Genomic DNA, 20,249 nt, shown 5'->3' on the forward strand with positions numbered 1-20,249 from the left:
TACTCTCTAGGCCAACACACTGACATCTTTTAGATCCTTGGTCTCAGAACCCCTTGACACTCTGAAAAAATATTTAACTGATCATTACACATTAATACAGGTAATATTTTTACTAAAATAACTCTATTTTAAAAAATAAGAATTAGTGTGGACAGTAACATTGATATAGTTTTGTAAATCTTTTTTTTAGGGTTACGTGAGATTCTTTTATTTTTAGCTTTATTGAGTTACAGTTTATTCACCAAAAAACTGCACACATTTATGTGCACATATGCCCGGTACCATCACCAAGCCGCTCAGCCTACCCGTCACTTCCAAAGTGGTCCTTCTGTCCTTTGTGGGTTTTGGTTTTAGTTAGATTTTAGTGACAATGCTTAATATTAGGTCTATCCTTTTAGCCTATTTTCAAGTGCACAATACCATATTATTAACTATAAATACTCTGCTGGACAGCAGATCTCTAAAACTTACTCATCTTGTGTAACTTTATATCCATTGAAAAACAAATCCCCATTTAATTTGACTGCACATTCAAGGGGAACTTTCAGAAACCCCAATGCACCACATACCACCTCGTACCAATTAAATCAGAATGTGGTAAGAGAAGGACATCAGTATTTTTTGAAGGTTCCCAGGTAATTGCAATGCAGAGCAAAACTTGGAAACCACTGCTTCGCTCTTGACGGAGACAGTTAGATTCTCTCGCTGCTCCTGCATTCGACCTGTTGCAGCGCCTCACGTCCTGCAGCCGGTGGAGAATGCTGCTGTACATCCATGAAGAGGGGACACAAGGCCTTAGTATTATGATGAAAATTGTTCTGAGGTCACAGGCCTCCTACCAGGGTCTCAAGAAACTCCCAGAGATTCCCAGACCGCCCTTTGATGGCAGCTGCCTGGGAAGAGTTGGGGTCTCACCTCTGTCATCACTCGCTTGTCACTGACACCCTGAAAGAGGTCTAACTAGCCCACATCACAGACTGAGGCTCCGAGTGGCTAACTCTCAGACCACAAAAGGGAGCATGATTTAGTTCAGGATTTGAATCAAAATCCCTAACATTAAATCCTGTTATCCTCTGCTTCTTTAGGCATGGGGAAAACAGCATGCCTCAAGAACAAACAAGCAGGTTTTCATTTCTGCTCTAAGCTGGAAGGAAAAGGCATAATTGAGGGCAGAGGGCGGGGGAGTGGGGTTCCGAGGAAAAGTAGATGGTAGCCAATGGGTAGGGTTCTGATGGGTAGGGTTTAAGATATATTGGAGGAGGAGGGGCCTGTCATCTAATACTAAGGCTTTTAAGTCAGGCGTTGGTTTTGACCTTTAAAGCAAAGTGACTTGAACACATTTAACCTTTGTGAGCTTTAAATTCCTACACTAAAATGTAATGATACTACCTAACTAACGTGTTTACTGGGAGCCTTAAATGAAATGTGAGTGCATTCTATGACTGCTTGGAATGTAAAAATCGCTCAGAAAATGGCGGGCTTTCTTTGAAACGTATGACTGCAGTTATCTTGCTTCCCAAACATCACTATCACTTACTCTGTGCCTCAGAGTCCGTTTCCCCCATTTCCTCTGGACTTTGGTTCCCACAGTTAATAAAACGGAATCAATACCATAGGTGTTACATGGACAGTGTTTGGCATATAAGCAGATATGCAACTAATGTTTTTTTTTTTAATATAAAGTAGTCCCTCAAAGCAGAAGGAAGGGGCTTTCCTGGTAGCTCAGTGGTAAAGAATCCACCTGCTGATGCAAGAGCAAAAAGAAGCCAAAGTGTTAGTGACTTAGTCGTGTCTGACTCTTTGCAACCCCGTGGACTGTAGTGGATCTCGCTCGAATCCTGTCTCCTGCATATCTGCAGGCGGATTCTTTCATCGCAGAGCCACCAGGGAAGGCCTGGAAGGCCTCAGGCCTCACAGTCCTCCACGACTTCTCCAGAACGACTTTTACTTGGTGTTAATCATCTGACAGATCACCAATTGAACTGACGTCAGGTTCAGCCGCAGAGCTGCCGTGAATCTGATGAGATAAATTAACTAAAAGTGTGAACATACTGTCAGCATGGACACTGCTGATTTTCTGCGGGAGAAATGCCAAATGTGGAAACTATCAGGGAGACGCTCATGGTCCCACTAGAACTCACAGAGAAACCAAGGACCATCCACACCTGTACGGCTTAGTGGTATCGGGAGCCTCCCAGACCGGTTGTGCTCCACTCATCCTGAGGGGAAAAGAGGTCTAACTAGCGGCCACAGACACAGATTTGCTGCTCTGTTTAGGCATTGTGCAGGGCTAAGCCCATGTGAGTGCATTCTATGACTGCTGGAAAATGGCGGGCAACGTAACTGCAAAAGTAGCTCAGTGGTAAAGAATCCACCTGCTGATGCAAGAGCAAAAAAAAGCCAAAGTGTTAGTCACTTAGTCGTGTCTGACTCTTTGCAACCCCGTGGACTGTAGCCCACCAGGCTCCTCTGTCCATGGGATTTCCCAGGCAAGCGTATTGGAGTGGGTTGCCCTTTGCTTCTCCGGGGGATGGATCTCGCTGACCCAGAGAGCGAATCCTGTCTCCTGCATATCCCGCACTGCAGGCGGATTCTTTCATCGCAGAGCCACCAGGGAAGGCCTGGAAGGCCTCAGGCCTCACAGTCCTCCACGACTCAGACCCTGGGACGTTGCCGGCTGTCGAAGCGCCTCAGCAGATACGCGCAGACCCGCAGCCGGAACGGACGGGGGTCTCACGTGTCCACCTCCCCACTCTGCGACGTCAGTGAGAGGCGGCCGCGTGGCTTCTACCTGTGTGTGCTCCACCGCAGCAAGTTCCCTGTTCAAACGCCAGCCTCCAGAACGACTTTTACTTGGTGTTAATCATCTGACTCCAGATCACCTTAAAGAAAAGAGGGAGAAATAGAGAAGAGAGAGAGAGCAAGAGAGAGGGCGTGAACTGACGTCAGGTTCAGCCGCAGAGCTGCCGTGTTTCGGCCCTTTAGACTCGGCAAACGACTGCCCAACTGTAGCCCTGGGTCTCTGATGAGATAAATTAACAGATATGAAAATGTAAAAGTCAGGGAGAATCCAAACTATGAACAAAAAGGTTGTATACTGTAGGGCAAGGGGCACAGCATCTTTGGACAAAGCTCTCTTTGCTTGCTGCTCCATTCTGATTTGGTCTGATCCATCTTCCATCTCGCTCTCCCGGCCATCATCCTCCTCCACCCCCTCTGATCCGGCTCTGGGCTCCGGAGTCACACGGCTCCAGCCCCTGCTGCAGAGAGGACACGGGGACTAGACAGGCGGAGGGAGACGGCGGGCGTGGAGGTAAAGGCGCTATTTCAGTGACACCCCAAATGTGGAGCTCCCACCTAAGGCTTCCGGGGGCTCGTTCTATAGCACCGAACAATATTTTTAGGCCATCTCTACTAAATTCAACATGAGACGCTCATGGTCCCACTAGAACTCTACGTATGGGCCAATGAGGGTGCAGAGGGCACACACCCCTTCCACTGGAAGGGCTAGGTGACCCCGCATCGCTCTGCGCGGATGCCTCCTCCCACAGCAAATGGAAAAAGGGAGAGTCCTAACAGCCCTCCTTGGGAGAATTTCTAGAGCCCTTCTTGCCCTTGGGGACCATCCACACCTGCTTGCAGGGCGGGGGTACACAGTCCTAATTAAGGCAGCGTGAAGTACGCCTGGCAGTCCCTGGGGTCTTTTTCAAGAAGTGAAACCTCCTGGTATGGCGGAACTTCTTTGTATATCCTCCGGCTCTCATAACTGTGTATTAAACCCAAGCCATCAGCACAGAGCCCAAGGCAGCAGAAGCCCCTGACTTCCTGTCACCTGGTATCCCTCGGCGCTCCCAGGCCTGGCCCCACTCACTCTGGCCCCCGTGTCCTGGGGAAACGAGCTGGTGAGGTGAACTCGGCGGCCAGAACCCACACATCAGCCCTTGAGCCTTGAGACCTCGGAGACTCAGGTAAGGAATCCATTTGCTCTGTTTAAGTGACTGTGAGGCAGTGATGGATAAGACACAGGACAGTTCATGAGACAACAGTCTCAGCTTTGATTCTAGGGCTTCCCTGGTCGGGTTTTCTGGCAGTGTCTTCATCTGAGGAGGGGCAAAACCAAGACGTGCGGTCCACCTACCATCGTAACTGCTCTCTCTCTCAAGAATGGCCTGGGCCAGTCAACTCTGGGTCATTCTACAAAAGCAGCAGACTGCAATATGTAGATTAAAGCATGCTTACTACCTGCTGGGCTCCAACCTGAGCTCCACCACCACCAAGTTACTGAACCTCAATATTCCTCGGTTTCCTTATCTGTAAAATGGGGGCAGCAGTAATACCCCTGCACTATGAAGAATAAACGAGCTAAAGTCCCGACGCTCCTAGAATGGCCCTGTACCAAGTGAGAAAATAATCAGGCACGGCTATTATGAAAACAACACGCCTCTCGCTTTAAATGCTTTTGTCTCCAGAGATATCGCACTAAATGTGAATAGCAGTAGGTGTTGGTAAGCCTCTCGGGCTAGAAGTTTCTGGAGGGGCTTGGTGGACAGCAAACTGAACACAAAACCCTGCCTCAAATCCATCCCAGCCGCTGCTGGTGGGGTGGGTGGCGGTGCGAGAAGGATCTAGTGAAGGCTGAAAGAGATGACCTAACCCTGTCATGGTTCTTTCCTGAAACCAGCAACACTCCCATAAAACGGTCTCAGCTCACTGATCAACAGGTGAGGGGAAATGGTTGCCTTTTGGTCTGACACCTGAGTGTGTGTAAAGCTGCCCAGGAAAGCGATTCAGTTTCTTATTTATTAGCTCACAGTGTGTAGAAAAGGGAGAAGGCAATGGCACTCCACTCTTGCACTCTTGCCTGGAAAATCCCCTGGATGGAGGAGCCTGGTGGGCCGCAGTCCATGGGGTCGCTAAGAGTTGGACACGACTGAGTGACTTCACTTTCACTTTTCACTTTCATGCATTGGAGAAGGAAATGGCAACCCACTCCAGTGTTCTTGCCTGGAGAATCCCAGGGACGGGGGAGCCTGGTGGGCTGTGGTCTATGGGGTCGCACAGAGTCAGACATGACTGAGCGACTGAACTGAACTGAACTGAAGGAATGCAAAGAGCTGGGGGTTTGAAGAATTTCTGCCCAGGAAGAGCCTTCCATGTGTGTGTGCTCAGTCTGTCTGACTCTTTTGCGGCCCCCTGGGCTGTAGCCCGCCAGGCTCCTCTGTCCATGGGATTCTCCAGGCAAGAACACTAGAGTGAGTTGCCATGCCCTCCTCCAGGGGATCTCCCTGACCCATGGATTGAACCCACGTCTCTTGTGTCTCCTGCATTGGCAGGCGGGTTCTTTACCAGTAGTGCTGCCTGGGAGGCAGGAGATGTGTCCAGACCAGTGGCTTTGTGGGCAGTGTACGGATGTGAGTTTAAGAAACCATGTTGAGACCACCAGTGTTTCTAAAAACCAAGAGATGGGCAATGCTTCTTAAGCCTAAACTCTTAGAATAAAGCAAAGTCTGAAACTGTAAAAAAAAAAAAAAAAAAGAGTCATGTAGAGTCTGTGAGCAGCCAGGTGGAGGGTTTCTCCAGCAGGCGATGATGGATCAGAGATGAGTTCGAGTGCAGGAAAAAGTATAACTTCAGCAGGGATTTAGAGAGCCTGCTCTAGTGGCCACACAGAGGATGGATTAGGAAAGAGAGATGAAAGTCAGAAAAGTAAGATTTTTGTGCTAGACCAGGAAAGGAAACGAGAATCTCACTCATGGGGTGACACTGGCAGTAAAAAGAAAAAAGAAAAAGGTCCACCTGCAAACCAGGATCCCTTGCAGAGGTAGAAAAGGCAGGACTTGGCCACTGGCTCCACGTAGAGACGAAAGAGCTGGAGAGGAATATGGCTCCAGCTTTCCAAGCCAGGGAGGCAGGGATACGGACATGAAGCTGTCTGAGGGCTGGTGCCTGGCTCAACAGCACACTTTTTATCTCTTGGAGCTGTCTCGCCCCCAGCTCGTGGCATGCAGGACCACAGTGACACGCAGGATCTCGGTTCCCAGACCAGGGATGGAACCCGTGCTCCCTGAGGTGGAAGCGCAGGGTCTTAAACCACTGGGCCTCTAGGGAAATCCCTGCAGCACAGTCCTTGAAAAGAGCGGTTTCAGCCGAGTGGCTCCGGCAGGAACTAGCCGCGGAGTGTCGAGGAGTAAGTGGGTGGTGAGGCGGTGGAGGGAGACAGGAAGCGCTTGAGCCGCTGGGGCACAGGACTGGGGTGGGGCTGGGAAGTGGCCGGGGCAGGCCCGGGGTAGAGGAAGGGGCTTTGGGGCTGGGGGACACTGCAGTACCTGCTAATCCTAACGAAGGTTCTTCGTTCTGTTCTGAATGTTGTGGACATCGCGGGGGAAGGAGAGGGCGGGACGAATAGAAGCGGTAGCACTGGCGTATACACACGAGCGTGTGTACGCAGAGCAGACAGCTAGTGCGATGCCGCTGCATAGCACAGGGACGGGAGGCTCAGAGGGAGGGCATGTACATCTGTATACGGCTGGTTCATGCTGCTGTGTGGCAGAAACCAGCACAGCACTGTAAAACAGTTATCCTCCAATTTAAAAAAAATTAAAAATTAAAAAACAAAAACAAAACAAAAGGTTCCAGTGACAGTTATCCTCTGAGCGCCTTACGTTGAAATTATCCCATGTTCTCAAAACAAAACGCTGACTGGAGAGATCAGATCACCAAGGCAGCAAGCAACAGAGCTGGGGCCCACAAACAGCAGAGCTCTTTCCGCCTTATCCTCCATGAACAGAACGAGAGCCGGAGACGCGAGGGCAGATCTCTGAAGAATTAGACCGCAGTGAAAGGAGACGGGCGGAGGGGCACCGGCAGCAGGGAGGAAGTGAGGTCACGCTTCCTCAGAGACAGGCGCTCCGGAGGCCGCGAGGGGAAAAGGAAAACTATTTTGAGTGGCAAAGGAGGAAGCTGAGGTAACAAGAGCTGTGCAGCTTTGAGCTTCTGAGTAAAGGATGGGCTTATTGGACCTAAAAGTCATTATTCAAACCAAAACCCATAAAGGCTGTGGGATGGTCTTCAGTATAGATGGACAGGGGAACCGTGTGGGCGCTGTTCACAAACCCCAAACGATTTGCAGAAGTTGCTCTAATAACACAGGGCAGGGTCTGATCAACACAGTCCTGCTTTTAGTATAGTTCAGTGAGAATAAAACCCTCTTATGACCACATTTGACCAATGTGATCAGTCATCGCTACCAAGTGTACCCACTGGTCTCTGAGCCTAACCGTGTGCTGGAAAAGACACCGGCGGGGACAAAAAGTCACAGTGAACAATTAAAGAAAAAAGTGCACAGGGTAAGGCTGCAGGAATCTACAGTATTCTGATGAGCGCGTGGCCCAGTTTCATATATCCCCAGAGAATAAAATGAATAAAATCTTTTCAGTAGTCAGTCTACAATAACCTGCTATAAATATATATATATATATATATATATATATATATATATTTATATGGGCTTCTCTGGTATATATATAGTTATTTCCATGAAAAAATGAAGTAGCATAGAGAAACAAGTATGTCTGTGTTTATAAATTACCATTTACAGTAATATATGTGTTGAAGGTTTTGTAGAAATATACTTGTCAGAGTGAGACATCATTCTAAGAGAAACAAAATATTCCCCTCCAAAGTCATTAGTGCCATCAGTCATTGCTGACACAGCCCTGGCAGGACTTGTTCACATAAAAGGTTTATGTCACCAATAATATAACCTTAAGCAGCTGAGAAATAAGGAGACATTAAAACAACAGTAGTCCAGTCATCGCCTTCTGTCCAGATAACTGATGACCTTGGCTCTGGAGAGAAGCAAGGAGACCCCGGCTCACTCCATACTTGTTATTCTTGTTTAGTTGCTAAGTCATGTCTGACTCTTTGTGGCCCCGTGGACCCGCCAGGCTCCTCTGTCCATGCGGTTCCCCAGGCAAGAACCCTGGAGTGGGTTGCCATTTCCTACTCCAGGGGATCGTCCCGACCGAGGGATCCAACTCACACTTCCTGTATTGGAAGGCAGGTTCTTTACCACTGGGCCACCAGGGAAGCCCCTTCCATGCTTAACCGTGGGAGAATTAACTAAGTTCTCAGAACTCCCATTTCCATGCCCGCAGAAAGACAAAACGCCCAGTTAGTAGGAAAGGTGTGGGAGAGCTGGAGCCAGGTACCCAATATCCCTGGCACGGAGCAGGCGCTCCGTGAACAGCTCCATGTGGTCCAGCCTGCAGTGCAGAGAAAGGCACCAGCCTAAGGGCCCTGGGTTTGGCTCTGTCACTACATGCAAGGTCTTTTTTTAAAAAACGTGTCCATCATTTATTACTCATGGTAATTATGGGAGTACGTCAACATTTTTTTTGGCTGCACTGCACACAGCCTGGGGGATCTTAGTTCCCCAAGGGATCGAACCTGCACCCCCTGAATTGGAGGCACAAAGTCTTAACCGCTGGACCACCAGGGAAATCCCAAGGGCAAGGTCTCCAACAAGGCATGTCCCATCCCCGCGCCACAGTTTCCTCATTTGTCAAACAAACAGAATGGTTTCTGAGGTTCAGACTGGCGCTGAAAACTCCGCCTGCTCACCAGAAATGACTTTGTAAACTCCTTTAGTGGTCTATGTTAATATATTGCCTTTTGTTGGCGGTCTTGTGGGGAGGTTTGTGGTGCAAAGCAGGTCCCTGAGACCACCTGGCATCTGGCAGTCTAGAGACGGGGCAAACATCAGGTGTGACAAACCCACAGCCTCTCCTCGTTCCTTCAACCACGGCTCAGACAGCTATTCTGCTTTCAACTGATTTATAATCTCCCAAATCGTACATTTATATGAATTAGAAGGAAAAGCTTCACAAAGGAAAGGCTAAATTCCTGTTCCCCACGGGAGACAAAGCAGCCTGGTATCATAAATACTGTGTTGGGTAGGTCTTAGCCCTCATTTTCTAAAATTTTTATTGGCGTGTAGTTGCTTTAAAGTGTTGTTGTTAGTTTGCGCCGTCCATCCAAGTCAGCCAGCTATTACATAAACACACATCCCCCTCGTTTTCGGATCTCCTTCCCGTTTACATCAGGGAACACTGTGCGGGGCTCCCTGTGCCACAGCAGTGGCATTAGTCAGCTCCTTCACGCCTGGGCGTGTGCAGACGTCAGCCCCAATCTCCCAGCTCATCCCTGCGCCCTTCCCCAGCTTGGTGATTCGTATGTTTGTTCTCTGTAATGATGCCTCTATTTCTGCCAAGCCCTCATTTTCAATCCCTGGTGGCTGTGACTTTGAACAAGTTACTCACGCCTCTGTGTCCTTGCTGCCGTTTCTGCACAAGCGAGGCAATGCTTCCTCCCGTCTCCCCCGTGAGGCTCAGATGAGGTGCCAGACCCAGAATGTTTGTGTTACTGGGAAGTGGGCACAGGACGGGGCCTGGGAGGCTCCCGACACCTGTCCTCAGCACCCCGGCAGGCGCCCAGAGATAAGCACGCGGGATGCACAGCCTTGGCCTCCAAGGCCACTCACGTGACTCAGTCAATGAGGACAACACGAACTCTGTGTCCCTAAAGGAAGACTTCCAGGGCCCAGGAAAGGCTCCGCGGAATTCATGCCAGTAACTGACCCAAAGAAATGAATTACGAAGGGGGTCACACGATGAAGAAGGTAGAACAGTCTTAAAGTGTCAGAACCGGAAAGGGACATTTCTGTTCAGAACCCAGAGATCAGACCACATTTACTTTCTCCTATGTACGGGGCATTTTCACTTACGTTAACATACTTATTTATCACAACCTGTCTGTGAAAGGTGTATCGGTCTCATTTTTCAGATGGGAAAAAAAATAGAAACAAATGCTCCTAAAGGAAATCATGGTAAGGACAGGAGCAAGAACAAAAGAAGCGAAGGCTTCAGACATGGGTGCTTCACCTGCATCCACTTCTTCAGTTACCTTCACGAGGACACTTCTCAACCCAGGCTCACTTTCATTACTTTTAAACGTACTCGCTTACTTGGCCGACTATCTCCGGGTCTCGGGGCGGCACGAGGCCCCTCCCTCTTCACCGCGGCATGCGGGGTCTCTGGTGGCATCGTGCAAACTCTTGGTTGCGGCAGATGGCTCATCCCGGATGGGACCCGGGCCCCCTGCAGTGGGAGAGTGGAGTCTTAGCCACTGGACCTCTGGGGAAGTCCCAGGCGTGCTGTGAATAGTAAAGAAGAAACGCAAGGGATGTATGCTCTAGTAGGGAAAGACAAACGATAAAGAAGCAGGCAAACACAGCAGCTACTCACAGTGAGTGACCACGAAGCAAAGAAAGGGAGCAGCTGCGGGAGAGTCATCGGGAGGCCGCGCTGTGGACTGAGGGCTCGGGGAAGGCTTCTTCGCGATGCTGAGGTCTGAGCTGCCCCCGGCTGAGGCACACAGGCCATAGGGCCACTGAAGTCTTAAAGCAACCGTACGAGACCGGAATTATCACTGCCCCTGTTTTATGGCTGAAGAACTTGAGGCCCAGAGTTTGAAGAACTTGCCCAAAGTTTCACAGCAAACAGGGAAATCATGATCTGAACCTAGGCAGTCTGATGTATGATTCAGGAGGCCACCGTCTTACACAGCACCTTCGAGAACCTCCCTGAGGTGACGTACTCAAGATTGCAGAGTTAGTGGGAGCAGGGCAGACTGTACTGGCCCCTCCTGACTGCAGGCACAGTCTTCACCATCTTCCACCACGGTGACTCTGGCCCATCACCACGGACAAAAGCAGATAAGCAGAGGACAAGGAGAAGCCCGTGAAAAGTACATTTTCTTGTATTAAAGCACAAGAGAAGCAGCCACGGGTGACGGACGCACAGAACACACAAGTTAACGAGTGTGACCTTCTCCACAAAGAAAAACCGTGACCCTCGTGTGGGTGTCGAGAGTGCTGGCAGGGGGCCCTGAGCCAGACACCTGTACATCTAAAAACAGGCTCAACCTAAAGGTCGAGGATGTTCTTTTATTTGGCAGAAGTTTTTAGGACTTAAGCCCAGGAAGCAGCATCTCAAGGAATCCTGAGAGAACTGCCCTGAAGAGCCGAGGGAAGGCGCCAGGTCATTCAGAAGTTTGGAAGCAAAAGGCAGGTAGCCTGAACATCAAGATGTTACTGTTAATTAAAGGAAATCAGACCTTCCAAGTTAGGGAATTCAGTGCTTTTCTATGTATGGGAAGATGTAAGAGTCTGGCCTCATGGAAATCATTCCTTTCATATTGTTGTTCAGGCGCTCAGTCGTGTCTGATCCCATGGACTGCAGCACACCAGGCCTCCCTGTCCTTCACCATATCCTGGAGCTTGCTCAAACTCATGTCCGTCGAGTCAGTGATGCCATCCAAGCATCTCATCCTCTGTCGTCCCCTTCTCCTCCCGCCTTCAATCTTTCCCAGCATCAGGGTCTTTCCAAATGAGTCAGTTCTTCACATCAGGTGGCCCAAGTATTGGAGTTTCAGCTTCAGCATCAGTCCTTCCAATGAATATTCAGGACTCATTTTCTTTAGGATGGACTGGTTGAATCTCCTTGCTGTCCAAGGGACTCATAAGAGTCTTCTCTGACACCACAGTTCAAAAGCATCGGTTCTTCGGTGCTCAGCTTTCTTTATGGCCCAACTCTCACATCCATACATGACCACAGGAAAAACCATAGCCTTGACTAGACGGACTTATGTTGGCAAAGTAATGTCTCTGCTTTTTAATATGCTGTCTAGGTTGGTCATAGCTTTTCTTCCCAGGAGCAAGCGTCTTTTAATGGGTGCCCTTAGGGCTCAGAAATTCACACTGCAGGGCCAGAATCACTGATGACTCTGACATCCTCAATTACTGATCAGGCAGGAAATACTCCACTTGTCATACCTTGTCTGAGATGCTCCCCCAGACCCTGTCTCAGAACGTGGAAGGAGGCTTTGCCTCAGATCCAAAGCCAGTAGGAAGAGGCTCTGACTGTCTTCAGTGACGCCTTGCAGAGAACACAGAGGAAACTATTCAGATTCACGACAAGGTAGAAGTTAGCTAACAGTCCTGTTTCCTCTCATTTTATTACTTATCTTCAGGAGTCTGAGGGTGAAATGACGACACCCAGGAATTCAATGGTTGGAGCCTTCCCAGCAGAGCCTCTGAAAGGTCCCATTGCCATGCATGCTGCTCAGAAAGTGGTTCCCAGGAGGGTGCCTGTGGTGGTGGGCCCCACACAGAGCTTCTTCATGAGGGAAGCGAAGGCTCTGGGGGTAAGTCAGTCACCCTGCATTCCACATCCTAGGGACTCTCTGGCCTCTAAAAGCAGCTGCTACAGGCCAGGTACAGGATTCAACCTGACTAGAAGGTATTTGATCCAACATGAGGTGTTCTTTATGTCTGACATGGGCTGTGGGGCGGGGGGGTGGTCAAACCAGGGATGCAGAGATTACTGTGGTTTATGCTCCCCTGCCCCGATCCTGAGACTTGCACAGTTAGGGGCCTCCATCCCAATTCATCACCAGTATCCCAGTATACCTGCCATGGAAATGCCGGGGTGGTGGGGAAAATGAATCTGAAGATGACAAAGGTCTTGGGGCCCTTGAACGCTTGCTCTGGACATCTCACACCGCCCTTCCGCCCTCCTGCGGAAGTTCCGCCGTCAGCGCCCCTCTCCTCCCCGCAGGCTGTCCAGATCATGAACGGGCTGTTCCACATTGCCCTGGGCAGCCTCATGCTGATCCACATGGACGTCTACATGCCCATCTGTGTAACCTTGTGGTACCCTCTCTGGGGAGGCATCATGGTGAGTAAAACCTAGTAACCTTAATGGGGAGTGATGCAGACAAAAAAGTTCAAAGCAGCTCCACAGGAATATACCAGATCACCTATGTGTTGAGGAAAGCATAGGAGTGGGGAACAGGTTGTCTGGTTGAAGTGATTTAGAGGAAAAAGAGGCTGAGTTGAGCCCGAGTCTCATGGTTGAGTCACTGGTCACACTTCTTGGGAATTCAGAGAACGGGGCCCGACGTGGATGTCCACAGCGGGGGAAGACCGCTCCAAGGACGACCTCTCCAAACTCAACGGCCGGGTGGAGCTGGGTGGGTCCTAGACTGTACGGGTTTGGTGTTTCAGAAAGCAAGAGTGGGCAGGGGCATTGCAGCTCCTCCCACCTGGCCCTTCTTCCGGACGATTCTCTTTAGTTCCTGTCTCGTGTGGTGAAACAGTCTCATGCCAAGTAAACCCCCCTCGCCTGTCAGCGGAGCAGTAATCCTCATGGCTGCTCCACGTGCAGCTTTCCAAGTCTGCCACCCTGTGTGCGTGAGGTGTGAGGCAGTGATGTCTTTATCCCCATTACACTTTCACAGATGAGCTCTGAAGACAGGTTCAGGACTGAAATTTTCAGGGCAAGGAGAGATCGACTAGAGCCAGAGTTTCCTCCATTTTACAGCTTGAAGAGTAGAACAGGAACACGAGAAACAGTGATCACTTCCGGTAGCAGCCCACATTTTAATGATGCGCCTGCTACGTGAGGCCAAGTGCCTCTTCTGCGTCAGTTCACTCATCATTGCCATCAGTCATTGAAAACACGGTGGACTCCAAAGAACAAGTCCCCAAATTGTTTTAAAAAATGGAAAGCTAAAAATAAAACTTTTAAATTCACAGTGTGAGTACCAATTGACATGGAAATGTGAGTTCTGCCTCTGGTTTTACTAAGTGCCTAGTCACAGATCCCCAGCTGGTTGAATGAAAGGCATGGATTTAGTGTGGTTGAGCCTGAATAGTGGAGAAATATGTGCTGAAAAATAAATGAGTCCATTAAAAAGGGCAGGGAAAGTGGTTGAAAGGGTGGACAGCTTTTTCACAATCGCTTCTCCACATTAAAAGGTGATCTTCCTCTCTGCCCCTCTCCCTGCTGCTTCTCCCATCTCTCCCCACCCACCACCTCTCTTTTTTACAGTTCATCATTTCTGGATCACTGCTGGCAGCAGCGGAGAAGAACTCCACACAGAGCATGGCAAGTAACACATGCCCTCCTTTCCCGCACATCAGAGCAGTGTCTGCTTTCTCAGCTGGAAACAAGGACCCTGGAAGACCCTTGGAGTCACAGTAGCAGTTACCCCTCAATCCCCAGAAGTGAAAGATCCTCTATGATGCTACTGTGACTGGTTCATAACAAACGTGAAAACGGGATGTCCGTGGAAACAGAGGCAGATCGATGAAGAGCAGGCTTATGGTCTCAGGAATGAGAGATGCTGCAAGAGACTGAGATCTCTTTGAAAGTCGTGTCTGTTCTCTCAGATCAGCATTGAGGAAAATGGTCTAATCAAGACCGTGGTTGACTCAAGTCTTAGTTAACCTTGAGCTGTAGCCTTGGGCAAGCCAGCTTCCCCCTACGTACCTCTAAATTTTCACCTAAGAGATGGAGATAACAGTCCTTGCTACCATATGAAACTGTCCTGAGGATAAAACAGAGTAACGTATATGCAGGATAAAGTATATGAAGGTGCTTCAGGGGCTATAAGGAGCTAGAGGGGTCTTGCTCATGGAACTCCTCAGGACACATTCACACCCAGGTAGACCCCCTGACTCTCTACAGGTCAAGAGTTTACCAGCAGGCTTCCTTCTTCAACTTTTCTACATTTACTAAGGTCTTCCTAATTTAAGTCACTTCCGAAGTCCATGAGAGATTGAGATGGCTCCCCTCTAGAGGTGGTCTGACAAACTCACTTTGTGGGGAAAACAACTGTTTATGAAGATGAAGTTGTATTTAAAGTACAGCCCGTCGTACTGACTTGATCTGTAGGTCACACAACCAGGGATGAAATGTCCGTGTTGTAAGATAATCTTCAGTAACCACACGTCATTGTGGTGCTTGTTGCGTGAATCGTCCTGGTTTTGACCCTTCGTCATCCCTGCAAGGTGGCGAGCCCTACCCAGGACGCCAGCCCTAAGTGTGTTTGTTTTGGGAGGTGGCTGGCTGACCGGGGCTGACTGCAGCCTGTGTCCACAGGGAGGAGGAGGTGCATTACTACTTGTGTGTCTCCACCCGATGGCGCAGACCTGGAGGGGCCAACCTGCTCTCTCCCTGCCTGTACCCACAAGGCATCCTGCTTCACTGTGACACACCCTGAATACTACTTACTTCATTTGCTCAACAGCTGTGCACTGAACGTCTACTAGGATTCCAGGGGGCGGGGGGGAGGGGGGAAGGGGTGGGCCCTGGCAGCTAAAGGAAGTACAAGGATCGCTTTAGAACATTTTCTCGATGAACTGATTGGATGGGTGGCATAAATGAGGTGAGGAGGACCGAGAGCGAGACAAGGTGTAGACAGGAAGGTGTTTATTTTACAGTGACAAAGACGCTAAAACAGCCAAGAGAGACAGGACTTAGCAGGATTTAGATGTAGTACCTTTATGAGTCAGGAAAATAAGATCTGGAACTCTGTCCTAGCTCATATTGTCCAATTGGAAATTAGACTCAATTAATAAGTATCTGTGTCTCTTATTTCAGCTTACAGGAAGACTAATAATGAACTCTTTGAGCCTCTTTGCTGCTATTTCTGGAATAATTTTTTTGATCATGGACATATTTAATATGACAATTTCCCACTTTTTTAAAATGGAGAATCTGAACCTTATTAAGACTCAGGTGCCGTATATTAACATCAACAACTGTGAGCGAGCTAACCCTGATGAGAATAACTCTCAGTCCGTGGAATATTGTGCCAGGATACGGTTTGTGTTCCTGGTGAGTATGAAGTGGGATTTACTTTCCGGAAGGAAACACGGCATTTCTCTTACGATCATCAACTCTGGGTCCAGGCTGTCTGTGCCTGTTGCTTAGTGCCTACGTGCTTTTGAGCAGAATTCTGGCCACATCGCACTCTGTCTCATTTTCTTCCTCTGTAAAATGGGAGATGGTGACAGTATTTATACAACTGTTCTGAGGGATGCGTTAACATGTGAAAAGCACTTCGAACAGTGTCTGGTACACAGAAAGTGCTATTTAAGCCTTTGCTTTAACATTTATTAGTACTATTAATGGAACTAATCTTTATTATTAAGATGAACATTGAAGAACCTAAGTTGTAATAAATGCCATTTGCCTCAAGGGCTTCCCACGTGGCTCAATAGTAAAGAATCCACCTGCCGATGCAGGAGAGGTGGGTTTGATCCCTGGGTCTGGAAGATCCCCTGGAGAAGGAAATGGCAACCCACTCCAATACTCTTGCCTGGAAAATCCCATGGACAGAGGAGCCTGGCGGGTTACTGTCCATGAGGTCATAAAAGAGCTGGACACGACTTTAATGACTAAAACTTCACTTCACTTGAAGGAAAAAAAATACATCTCCCAGGTGTGGAGAAATTTCCTTGGTGTAACACTATACCACCTAAAGCTGGATCCAGTTTCATGTGGAACTCACATTAAACTGTTCTTACCTGCACGGAATTGATTCTTCAACTAATTATTACTGCCTTACTTTCGGTCAACAACACACACTCTCTGTTATGTGCCAGGAGCTGCACTAAGGGTTAGGGTTATGCAGATGCCAGCATTTCTCACAGTCAGTCACATTTCCCTCCAGAGCTGGCCTTTTAATCATTTACTTTTAGTCAACGGTCATGTGCTGTGCATTAACCATATTCTCGTATCTTCATTAGTACATTTTTACCCTCATTTTTCTGTTCTTCAGAGCAATTTCGCAGTGATGATGATCTTTGCATTCCTCCAGAAACTTGTGACAGCTGGCACTGTTGAGAATGAATGGAAAAAACTATGCTCCAGACCCAAAGCTGTAAGTAGAAGCTGTACTATTCACAACCTCCCTTAGGAAAGTCTCACCTGCAAAAAATCATCTATGGAGGGCGTAATCTGATGAGTCTGGAGCATCATGAAAAAATGATTCTTGCATATTTCTGGGAAGCAGAAAATACCAGTAATGTTCAGCGCATTTGAGAAATGGCTGACCGGGGCTGACTGCAGCCTGTGTCCACAGGGAGGAGGAGGTGCATTACTACTTGTGTGTCTCCACCCGATGGCGCAGACCTGGAGGGGCCAACCTGCTCTCTCCCTGCCTGTACCCACAAGGCATCCTGCTTCACTGTGACACACCCTGAATACTACTTACTTCATTTGCTCAACAGCTGTGCACTGAACGTCTACTAGGATTCCCAGGGTGGGGAGGGGGCGGGGGCATGGCAGTTAAAAGAAGTACAAGGGTCCTGTGCTCCGTGCATCCTCTTACTAACCTTGGACTCTGCTAGACTTCAGTCGTGCCTCCTGATTTCAGGTTTCCATACCTAGAAGGCTGAAGGCTGATTACAGCCACTAGTTTTTCCAAACCCAATTTTGCAGTACTCCCTTCTCCCCTCTTCTTTCTACCTAATCTCTCTTCCAAAACAGCAGGTTCAAAGAGGCCCTACGGTTGAGAGATATGAATATCCCAGTGACAGATCAACTGTCGACGGCTTCAGAACCATAGGATGTCAGCTTTGCAACAGAATTTAGAAATCAGTGTTAATGCCTTCATTTTGCAAGTGAGGAAAACAGGACTAGAGACAGCAAGCTAATACTTTCCTGAGGTTATCTCCAATAAAGCCCAATCAAAACCGAAATATAAATTCCTCTGTTATCGCAGTGTTCTTTCCCGAACACTGTGAGTTCATTCCAGGTAAGGTGGCAAGTATTTGCTGGCCTTGAGGATAAGCCTTGACTAGTGGTTTGGTGAGGATCTGAACACCTGGGATACCAATCCTGGTATGCAGAAGCATTTAGAAAACAGCATAAAAACCAGGAGATACCAATATTTGTGCAGATTGTTGAGAAATGTGCCAGTGATCAAAGTCGAGAAAAGTTTGCTCAATTTTGTGTTCCAGAACGTTGTTCTCCTGTCAGCTGAAGAAAAAAAGGAGCAGGCGATCGAAATAAAAGAAGAAGTGGTTGAGCAGATTGAAGTGGCTGAGCAGATTGAAATATCTTCCCTACCAAAGAATGAAGAAGACATTGAGATTATTCCAGTCCAAGAAGAAGAGGAAGAAGAAGCAGAAATGAACTTTCCAGAGCCCCCCCAAGATCAGGAAGACTCACCAATAGAGAACGACAGTGTCCCTTAAACCGCTTTTTTCTTTTGCTGTTTTCTTTTCTCTTTCAGCGTTAGTGTTCACAGCTTCCCAGAGACTTACTCACCCGCGTTTCTGAAGGCGCTCTGCACGTGGCCTCGAGTCTTCCTCTGGTCTTGGCGTGGAGTGACCACAGACAGCTCCCTTCTCCCCATCCTCATCAGAGTATGAACACAGGCCCCTGCAGCAGACTGTCGCACCGTGCTTCTCGCTTAGGCAGCCTTCTTACAGTGAAAAGAGAGAGGTCCGAATAAGGGCTGTGGAGTGTGATTTGTCACTGGCCTGACTCTTGGACAAGGTGTAGCAGAGTAGTCACAGCAGCAGTAGCAGCAGCAGAAGTTTGTTTTTTCATTTTTCTCTCTGCAATAGGCAGACTCTGTATCAGATGAAAAATGTAAGTGACTGCTCCATGCCATCCTTAAGCTATCTTTGATTTCTTCCACATCTACATTTGTGCGTGTGTGTGTGTGATCTCTTTTGTACCACTGTTTTCAGGAAAGTAAAAAATAATAATAATGAGGCACGGTAAAGAACCTATCCCATCTGTCTTTCTTTGGGGCTGACACTGTTGCCTTTGCGTCTCACTGGAGGAGCTCTAAGGGGCCAGTCCTCAGCCCTGTCTGTACAAACAGCACCGCTTATGCCTGGATCTGTCTCCTTCCGTCTTAACTTTTCCTAGCTCCTCCTCTAGGCTCTTGGCTGCACTGTCTATGTTACATACTTTTCCCCTTTAGGCAAGAGAAGAAAGGATGACGGAAACAAATGCCGTAATGAATGCCCAAGTCGCAAAGGATGATCAGTGCTTGCATTTTTCAGTGTTTTCCAGTTCACAAAACATTTTATCAAATAATTGTCATTGATCTTCCATGATCAAGGAAAAAAATTCCTATCTCTGTTTTACAATGTTCACACAGTAAGCAAATAAATCAATGTAACTTGTCAATAGTCACCGCAAGTAATTTTGAGAGTCTTATTTCATACTCAGATCTTCTTATTCAAATACTGTAATGCTTGAAACCACAGAATTGCCTATCCAGTGTCTACATAAGAGCCGAATCAACAGGTTTATCAAGCAGCTGCTCTCTGACCAGCATGAAAGAGGTGTTGAGAAAGACACAAAAGAATCAGAAATCATGTTTTACCCCTTGGGGACAAAAAACTTAAACATTCAGTCTTCAAAAACTCACTAACATACAATTCGCTGTCAGATTATAAAATGCAGATACTAAGTGCTAGAGACATTCTGAGAAAGATCATGCTCGAAAATAACACAATTACTTACAATGCCAGATCTCAGGGACTGTTTACCCTACCTCTAGATTCTTGTTCAGAGAGGTTACTACCCTACACAGAGAGAGCGTTAACCTAGGAAGATATCACTAAAATCTATCAACCATGTTTGAGCATTTGCTGCATGGTAAATGCTGCCAGACCCTGACGGGTATATAGATGATGCAATTTGCACCCTCAGGGACACTTCCACTTTGTTAAGGACCACGGATAAAAGATATTTGTGGTGATTAGAGAAAAAAAAGTAGGTGGGGCATTTCTCTGTGTAAAGTTCTTGAAAATGGCTTTAAATGAATAAAACACTATGTGTGCTCAGCTGCAGCAGCTGATTCAAACAAGGTGTTCCTCTAAGCTTCTCTACTCTTGTTAACATCCTGGTCACAGGAGCCTCCAACATTCTCAAGTTCGTATTCACGTAACCCTAGTCTGGGTTTGAACCGTGAGATGTCAAGACATTGACTATTCGTGTCAATATATTCTAACACACACACACACACACACATTCCCAAGGAAAATTCTCCTGGAGTAGGTCATTAATAACACATTCCTTTCTGTCTTCACCCCAGAATGTGCCGGGACTATGGGGCGGTGAACTAGGACCAGCCCCACCTTGGACTAGGGGAAAGGGAAGAGGTGCAGCTATGACTAACTCAAGGCAAAAACTGGTGAGAAAACCTCCAAAAAAGACAAGATCTTGGGACCTCCCTGGCTGTCCAGTGGTTAAGACCGCATTTCCAATGCTGGAGGCATGGGTTTGATCCTTCATTGGGGAACTAAGATCCTACATGCCATGCTGCATGGCCAAAAAAAAAAAAAAAATTAAGGACAGGAGTTCTTATTTCTA

The 20,249-nt window shown here is 48.0% G+C and overlaps 1 protein-coding gene and 1 long non-coding RNA gene across 3 annotated transcripts; one reads left to right on the forward strand and one right to left on the reverse strand.

Moving 5' to 3' along the window:
* Positions 1–3,510: 3,510 nt before the first annotated feature.
* On the forward strand, positions 3,511–19,064 carry MS4A1 (membrane spanning 4-domains A1). The gene is made up of 7 exons (XM_061381648.1): positions 3,511–3,968; positions 12,091–12,264; positions 12,678–12,797; positions 13,953–14,009; positions 15,507–15,743; positions 16,690–16,791; positions 17,873–19,064. Exons 2-7 carry the CDS (start codon positions 12,106–12,108, stop codon positions 18,107–18,109), a joined length of 912 nt encoding a protein of 303 aa, XP_061237632.1. The 5' UTR covers positions 3,511–3,968; positions 12,091–12,105; the 3' UTR covers positions 18,110–19,064.
* LOC133227175 (uncharacterized) lies at positions 15,345–18,270 on the reverse strand. Of its 2 annotated transcripts, XR_009729743.1 has the most exons (3): positions 18,183–18,270; positions 16,669–16,747; positions 15,345–15,898 (listed from the first exon to the last, which is right to left on the reverse strand). It is a non-coding gene; the product is annotated as an uncharacterized LOC133227175 (long non-coding RNA). The 2 variants fall into 2 exon arrangements; XR_009729742.1 differs by having other exon boundaries at positions 15,345–16,747.
* Positions 19,065–20,249: the final 1,185 nt, after the last annotated feature.

Source organism: Bos javanicus, chromosome 15, assembly GCF_032452875.1.
Source record: "Bos javanicus breed banteng chromosome 15, ARS-OSU_banteng_1.0, whole genome shotgun sequence".
NCBI lineage: Eukaryota > Metazoa > Chordata > Mammalia > Artiodactyla > Bovidae > Bos > Bos javanicus.

What these genes read in the sequence shown, in the direction of transcription:
- MS4A1 (XM_061381648.1), top strand. Translation starts at nt 12,106, where the DNA reads ATGACGACACCCAGGAATTCAATGGTTGGAGCCTTCCCAGCAGAGCCT. An exon ending in GGGAAGCGAAGGCTCTGGGG is followed by an intron (nt 12,265 to 12,677) that starts GTAAGTCAGTCA and finishes TCCTCCCCGCAG; the next exon opens with GCTGTCCAGATCATGAACGG. An exon ending in CTCTCTGGGGAGGCATCATG is followed by an intron (nt 12,798 to 13,952) that starts GTGAGTAAAACC and finishes TCTTTTTTACAG; the next exon opens with TTCATCATTTCTGGATCACT.